At 34.1% G+C, this 8,173-nt stretch overlaps 1 protein-coding gene across 1 annotated transcript; it reads left to right on the top strand.

Moving 5' to 3' along the window:
* The first annotated feature begins 4,654 nt into the window (after positions 1 to 4,654).
* LOC148696928 (beta-glucosidase 13-like) lies at positions 4,655 to 5,821 on the top strand. The gene is made up of 5 exons (XM_088693286.1): positions 4,655 to 4,872; positions 5,009 to 5,040; positions 5,134 to 5,236; positions 5,382 to 5,490; positions 5,607 to 5,821. Exons 1-5 carry the CDS (start codon positions 4,695 to 4,697, stop codon positions 5,776 to 5,778), a joined length of 594 nt encoding a protein of 197 aa, XP_088549412.1. The 5' UTR covers positions 4,655 to 4,694; the 3' UTR covers positions 5,779 to 5,821.
* The last annotated feature ends 2,352 nt before the right edge of the window (positions 5,822 to 8,173 follow it).

Here is an 8,173-nt window from a genome sequence, read left to right on the forward strand (position 1 = left end):
AGTAATCATCAGTGTTAAGCCCAATTAGACCCTAGTTACATTAACTATTATTACTTACCTTTCCTTACTTCAATTTCTTGATTCTTCACGCATTGATTCATGATCAACATTAATCGCCAAATCATAAAGCTAAATGTCACACTTCCCACTAATGTCCTTCACATTGCTCAATTCACTAAACAAGGCTATTGTCTCAATTATTTAATCTCATTTATTATATGGCTGCATCTAACGTCTTATTAGACTGCCTACGTACCCTAAATAGGGATCAAGCCATTCGTAGTTCGAAATGATTAATTGTAGGTAACAAGCATAGATCACTATAGAAGTGCTTGTGGAACCATCAATTATATGCCTATGAAAGAAAAAGGCCCACTCACCTGGAGTCCACGCTAAGATTATCTTGCACGCACATCGAGACATCACGATCTATTGTCGCCTGTGACCAATTATCAAATCACGTCTCAAAGTTTTTACCGATAGAATACATAATTTACATAAAACATATCCTCAAGGACCTTCAAGAATAATTTGAGACCCATTGACCAAAAGTCAACCGTCGATCTTTGATCGACGGTAGGGTCTACAACCCTGTATAGCTTGATTTGGAAGATCCGCATATCAGATTTCCAATCCGCAACTCCCAACGATCCACAATATGTTTCTAGAATAACATATTAAAATTTCATTACGATCCAACGGTTAGATCTCCGCCATTTGCCCAAAACCAAGTGGACGTGAATATTTATTTTACTAACTTACAAATTCAATTCGGGAAGATCTGTACATTGGATTCCCGATCCATAAATTCCTATGATCTTTAAATATTACGTATTATAATGTATCCAAGTTTGGTGACGATCCAACGGTCGGATCGTCGATTCACATTTTCATCAAGTAACGTATCGTAAGGAATTTAGGTTCAAACGATCAACCTATGTCATTCAAATAAAAAAACTGAATTCAAGACATTCGACATAGCCTAAAAATAGCATTGGCTGCCCACTGGCCACGTGCCGCCGCACGCACCGCCGTGGGTGGCGGTCGGCCGCCCCGACTCGCCGGAAAATCCAACTATTTCCAAAAATTCTCAAACTTCACAGAAATGAAGATCTCAGTGAGTGGAGCAACTTTCATACCTGCCACGAAGTCCAAAAGTGGATGGAAGATGGTCAAATTTTCCCACAAAGCCGGCGGGTGCCTAAAACTTCCCGATGTCGATTCGTCTTCCACAGTGGTCCAACGGGGTCAAGGTTGGTTGGGTTTTTCTCTTGGGATGATGGGCTACAAAGCCCAAGTGGTGGCATCGGCCATCACCTTGCCGATTTGCCGGAAAATAAAAAAGAGTGGCCGGAGCACCGTTGATTTTCGTCGACTTTCGTGGCCTCAAACCGCCACATACCATGGTTAATCAAGGTGGTTCTTGGGTCGGTTTTGTAGAGGGGAATGAGAGCTTCAAGATGGTGGTGGCGGCGTCGAAAAACTCCACCGGAGTTGGCCGGAATGGGCCTTGGAAAATGGGAACTTGTGGTGGGTGCGGGTGGACGGGAAAGCCACTTCCCTTTTTTTTTTTTTTTTTTTTTTCTTTCCTCATTTCTGATTTGGCTTCACCCCACAAAGTGGGGATTTAATTTAATTAACACTAAACCTTGAATAACCAATTTCGAACATTCGTAACTATACCGTTATAATCCGGACTCGCAAACGGTTTTCGCCTATACGTTCGTACCAACAAGTACTACGAGGATATGCTAAAAGAATAAGTCCCACATCTCTCAAGTCGATGGTCAACGGAAGTCAAAGTCCATGCCTCGAGCAATTTCGTAAATTCACGCTTTTAAAATAAAATAAAAACGTAAAATTTGGAATGGGTTGTCACATTGGAGGATTAGAAACATGAATATTGCTTTGCTATTGCTTGTTTTTGCGTTAATTGCTACATCTTTAATCTAACTGATTGGTGTACCTATTGCATTTGCTTCTCTTGAGGGTTGGTCGGGTAACAAAAACGTTCTATTTTCCGGCACATCATTATGGTTTGCATTAGTCTTTCTAGTGGGTCTCCTTAATCTCTCATACCCTGAACCTATTCGTTCTATATCCAAAAATGAAATGACCCCCTTCCCAACTATTCACTTTAACGAAAAACTACATTTTTATACTAAAAAGTCAATCCTGGTACTATCCATTTTACTTTTTATTTTGTCTTTATCGTTAAAAATCAAAGTTTTCAAGCCCTTTTCATTAGTTTTCCTAAAATTGAATATAAGTCCCCAAAATTCAAATAAAGAAAAAAAATTAGAAAAATTAGAGAGGGGGTCAAACTTTTGTGTTTCTGAATTGTAAAAATATATATAAATGAAAAATATTAAATCAAAATAAATAGATGTAAGCTAATAAAAACCAGTCTCTTGAAACAGCTAATCAATTTCTTGTACTACCAAGAAGAAGCCACCCCAATGGTATCCTTTCACAATCTTTAGGAGCGAAATAGCCAATTTGAGAACCTAGCTATTTCGATGCCTTCTTAATTAGTGTGGAAAGACAATTTCACAAAACCATTGGGTTTACGGATTCAATATTAAAACTCTAACAAGAAGAAAAAGATCAAGATTAATTAATTCTTCATCCTTATCGATTATGTACTTACGTAAAGAATTCTGGTCATAAATTTCTGCTTTTTTGTTGGGTCAAATAATTTTCTATTGTTTGAATATGTCTCTGTAGCTAATTGCCCATATTCAACTTCAAAAGTTTTGCCCATCAATAGTTGGACAGGCATAATATAAACATGCAGATAAATGACTCTTTGTTTACGAATCCAGAAAACATTTTCTTTCGCTGGAAAACTCAAGAGTAATTCAAGGATTGATCATTTCAAATTAAGATGAGATCGATCGAACTGTTGTGTACATTATCTTACTTTTCAACTCAAGGAATAATTTTTTTATAAATAATGTAATTTTTGTAGTATAAGTTATTAATTTCTTAATCTTAATTTGAATATCATATATACAAAAAACTATCCAAATTGAAGACTGTTTAGTCATCCAAATGTATCAATAAAATGAATAGTTTGTTATAAATCTTTTATTCAAATAATTCTTTTTGTCTAGATGATGTTCAAATAAAAATTAAGAAACTAAACGATCACAATATAAAATTTGTAGAATATGTGCATTCCTCATAGGTGGAACGCAAGGATTATCCATTCTTTTACGTACGTAGACAACTATTGGGTACATGAAACGTGCTTTCTTTTAAATTACAGACCATGACTCGGACTTTAAACTAGGACTTTCAAAGCCAATTTTGTTCACAAATTTTAACCCTTTACTATTCTCATTCTTGTACTAGCAAGAAGAATGTGTAACTACTATACTTTGAAGGGTGTCCAAACCTTCGAAAAAACCACCCCAATGGAATCCTTTCACACTCTTTAGGAGCAAAATAACCAACTTGAGAACCTAGCTATTTCGATGCCTTCTTAATTAGAGTGGAAAGACAATTTCAAAAAACCACTGGGTTCACCGATTCAATACTAAAACTCTAACAAGAAGAAAAAGATCAAGATTAAATTCTTCATCTTTATCTCTTACGTACTTACGTAAAGAATTCTGGTCATAAATTTCTGTTTTTTTTGTTGGGTCAAGTAATTTTCTACTCCTTGTACAAGTCTCTATTGCTAATCTTCCATATTCAACTTCAAAAGTTATGCCTTCAACATTTGGACATACATCATATAAACATGCAGATAAATGACTCTTTGTTTCCTAATGCAGTTAACATTTTCTTTTGCTGGAAAACTCAAGGGTAACTCAAGGATTGATCATTGCAAATTAAAATGAGATTGATCGTACAGTTGTTTACATTATATTACTTTTCAACTCAAGGAATAATTTGTTTTTATAAATAATGTATTTTCATATATATAGTATAAGTTATTGATTTTTTAATCTTAATTTGAATTTCATATATACAAAAACCTGTTCAAATTGAAGAGTGTGTTGTTATCCAAATATGTCAATAAAATGAATAGTTCATTATAAATCTTTTACTTAGTATCAACACTATCGATTGGGTTCATATATTTAAATGACTAAACGATCTCAAATTCAAATAATTATGTTTGTTTAGATGATCTTCAAATAAAGATTAAGGAACTGAAGGATCACAATATAAAATTTGAAGAGTATGTGCATTCCTCATAGGTGTAACGCAAGGATTATCCATTCTTTTATTGGGTCAGCATATTGGCTCCTAATTGAGAATTCTATATGAATCATTATTATTGAGTTGTAATACAAGAGGGAATACTCTCAGTAGTAAGATAATCTAAAGGTTGTATCTTTTTCTATAACTCCTATTTATTCAACCAAAATTCATATTTTTGGGCAGGCATCTCAGAAAGGCTTGATAGGAATAACATTGGTGACATATTGGTTTGAGCCTGCTTCGGAGTCAAAACAAGATAAAGATGCTGCCTTACGATCTTTGGATTTTATGTTTGGATGGCAAGTGTCTTATTAAATTATATAAAAAGTCAATTACATGTTTGCTTATGACTTGTAACATTGATCCTACCTAGGTAGCAATACTCTTTATATATAACGCTATAATTAGGCTAATATTTGGAAATTTTCATGCTTTGTAGGTTTTTGGACCCGTTAACAAGTGGTGACTATCCACACACCATGCGATCAATTGTTGGAAAAAGATTGCCAAAATTCACAAAAGAACAATCCAAGTTGCTAAACGGATCGTTTGATTTTCTTGGAATAAATTATTATACCGCTAGATATACAACTAGTACACCTAAGAACAATTCACTACAGGCAAGCTTCGTAACAGACCCTCAAGTTGATCGTACAAGTGAGTGCCAAAGGAAACTTACTTTCAATAGCTTAAGTTCTTTGTTCTTCTTGACCTAGTTTGACTTCTTAATTACATTAATTATATTCTCATATTTACACCAATTGTATTCTAATGTTTATAAATATTGTGGCAGCTGAGCTTAATGGAGTACTTATTGGTCCACAGGTATACATCAAATTTATCATTTTGAGCTATTTGCTTTTGGAGGATTAGTTTTTTACCCCAACATTTACGTATTATCTTGAAATGGTGTTGCAGACTGCTTTAGATTGGTTATATGTATATCCAAAAGGAATTCACGATCTTGTGCTCTACACAAAGGAAAAATATAATGATCCACTCATTTATATTACTGAGAATGGTATGTCATACATACTTTTAAGCCTTGATTAAATGCAAAAGTTTCACATATTTATAATGGTGTAAAATGAAACTACATGTTTTTTTTTTATTATTTTTAGAGGAAAAAACTAAATTTAATCTTTTGTGCATTAATATGTACGTAGGTGTATCAGAGTTGAATAATCCAGAACTATCAATTGACGAGGCTCTTCATGATACCAATAGAATTGACTACCACTACCGTCACCTGTGTTACCTTCAAGCGGCGATCAAGTAAGTAGTTATTAACAAATTAATTAAGGCTATATACTGCCTAGCCTTCTTAAGTTATTGTTATTTAATCATTATATTGACCTAATCCTTTTGAACATTTGTGTATTTGTGTGCAGAAATGGTGCGAAAGTGAAGGGATACTTTCCATGGACATTGTTGGATGACTTTGAATGGGATTCTGGATACACCGTCCGATTTGGTTTAAACTACGTGGATTATAATGACGGGCTAAAAAGACACCCAAAACTCTCAGCACATTGGTTCAAAAATTTGCTTAAGAAGAATTGAAGGAATTAAAAGAAATTTATTGTTGATTATAAACATTTAAGTGGGTAATTGTCCTTTTTATGTATTTGTTTTTCAATTCCTTCCACATTTGTATTTCCTTTCAATAATGTAAGTATTATTTGAGATTCTATAATTCAATAAAAAGCTATAAGAGCTGTGAATGCTACAGTAAGGCCTCTCTATACAAAGGAATAACTTATTTATAGTTGTAAACAGTTTTGGTCCTAGTTTGGGTTCAAGAATAAATACCACATTGTAATAAGTTATTATTTTTCTTGGTCCTATTGTAAAGAAACTCGCCTCGACATAGTAGTAATTGTTAATAAGTACAATAATAAGCATGGCCACAAAAAAAAAAAAAAAAAAAGAAAAAAAAAGAAAAGGTTTTAATGGACTAAAACATTTCTATACTATTGTTTGGGATGGCTTTTCTTTTTTATTTTTTACTTTTTATTTTTTTTTATTTTTTATTTTTTTATTTGTGGAGTTGATACCACACCTTGGAGCTTTTGGGTACGTATGTAAAACTTGTTAATATCTTCTTGTTGAAGTCAAAATATTTCTAGCTCTTCAGGATTATCTTCGTCCCCTTCTTGCCTAATTGTATTAGTGATTATTTTTTCAATTAAAGCGTGCTCAACTTTTTGCACAACTTAACACAAATGTTTTCAGTTAGCTAGCTTTGCATATGACCTTGGGTGACATGACAAATTTGATAGAAGAAAAGAAAAAGTATATGCTTGAACTGGTCGAAGATTGGATTGTACGTATTTGTCAAATTTACTTAGAAGAATTAAAGAGTTTTAAAACTTTTGCTATATATTACAAACATCTATTTTTTATTCTTTGTTGAACATAAGGATGCTAATAGATTTTAATATATTCCGCCTGCTTAACACAGTTTTAAAATTCATAGCATCGCGCGGGCTTAATTGCTTGCAAGAAACTATTTACAAATGTTGATGCACAAAATCAGTGAGACTTTGGAATGACGTAAAGTGTCGAGTTTGTAACCATCGCAATGTTGCTCCATCACCTAGTGAGGATAATATGTAAAGAGATGGAGGTAGGGAAGCAACACAAGATGTACGTGGTTCACCTTAAATGGGGCTACATCCACGAGGCTGGAGGAGTCCTCATTAATAGTGAAGATTTTACACAAGACATAAGTTTAAGCATAATCATCATTAGTGAGTTCTAATGACGAGTTTATGCACAATAATGACAATAGGAATTAATTGTTCGAGAACGGTCTCCCTGTATAGTTGATTGGTCTCTTGATTGGAGAAAAACTTATGTGCTTCGGCAAGGGTGCCTCCACATGAACTCTTCAGTGGGTCCTTGAAGGTATGAGGTTGACCGGTGCTTAGTAGTTTCGAGGGTGGTGAACTACGGAACAAACACTGGTCCCCCAAGTTCACGAGTGAGGAAAGCTTCTCGGTTGGAGACTTGCAAAACCCAAATTGGTGAGTACTCATGAAACTTTCGCGTACTAAAGTGTATTAGCATATATTAGGAGTCCACCAAATCTCCTATCGATGAGGATTACTGAAGGAGGTGTCTTATATTTCCCGAGCCAATGAAGAAAATAGACTTTAAAAATTCTTTCCTCTTTTTTTTGGATGTAGCCCAAGTACATATATTTGTTTTTTCTTAAGCCCAAAGTAGCACACAAATGTCCTATTAATTTTCCTTATTAACAATAATATTTGTCAATTGTATCATATGAAAATAAGGGTCTTTCCCGCAGAAGATTGTTTTATCTAACTACTTAAAATGTCACAAAAACTGGGCTGTTGTCCCTACTGGGCAGCCACCAAAAAATAATTATTAGACCGACTTATACTTATCTAAAGTCTATCAAATTTTAGATGAAAATACTAGACACACAGAGCAGAAACAAATTTTTAAGTAGTTCACAAATTAAGAAAAATGAGTTAGGGAAATTGCTATCCACCACCAAATAATCATGCAAACATGCTATGTTTCATTCAAATTCCCTTCAATTTCGGATGAAGATGCTCAAGTTGGCTCAATGTTAGAACTCAACCTATTACTCTTTCTTATGTAGTATGTTGAGAGAATGGCGTTTTCAACTTAACTTAGTCCCTAGCATGCAATCTAGAATGGTGTGTTCATAGATTTAACAAGTAGAAATCATTAAGAACGAAAAGAGTTTGAGTCATCACAAGGCATCGTAAGTACTAGCGTTGTCTTACTTATCCTAGAAATTGATTCACATGTTAATCGCAATTAACAAGTACTACTCTAGAACATATGTAGGTCCTCATTCGATAAGGGCAGGCACACACATATTCATAGCATTAGAATCCTAGATATGCTTACTAAGTATGCATCCGTAGAAAACACATAAAGAATTCATCAATAAGACAAG

Source organism: Pyrus communis, chromosome 5 (genome assembly GCF_041283825.1).
Source record: "Pyrus communis isolate YQ-2024b chromosome 5, ASM4128382v1, whole genome shotgun sequence".
Classification (NCBI taxonomy): domain Eukaryota; kingdom Viridiplantae; phylum Streptophyta; class Magnoliopsida; order Rosales; family Rosaceae; genus Pyrus; species Pyrus communis.

Coding starts and splice junctions, on each gene's coding strand:
- LOC148696928 (XM_088693286.1), top strand. CDS start 4,695: ATGCGATCAATTGTTGGAAAAAGATTGCCAAAATTCACAAAAGAACAA. Junction 5,237..5,381: donor CATTTATATTACTGAGAATG/GTATGTCATACA, acceptor ATATGTACGTAG/GTGTATCAGAGTTGAATAAT. Junction 5,491..5,606: donor TACCTTCAAGCGGCGATCAA/GTAAGTAGTTAT, acceptor ATTTGTGTGCAG/AAATGGTGCGAAAGTGAAGG.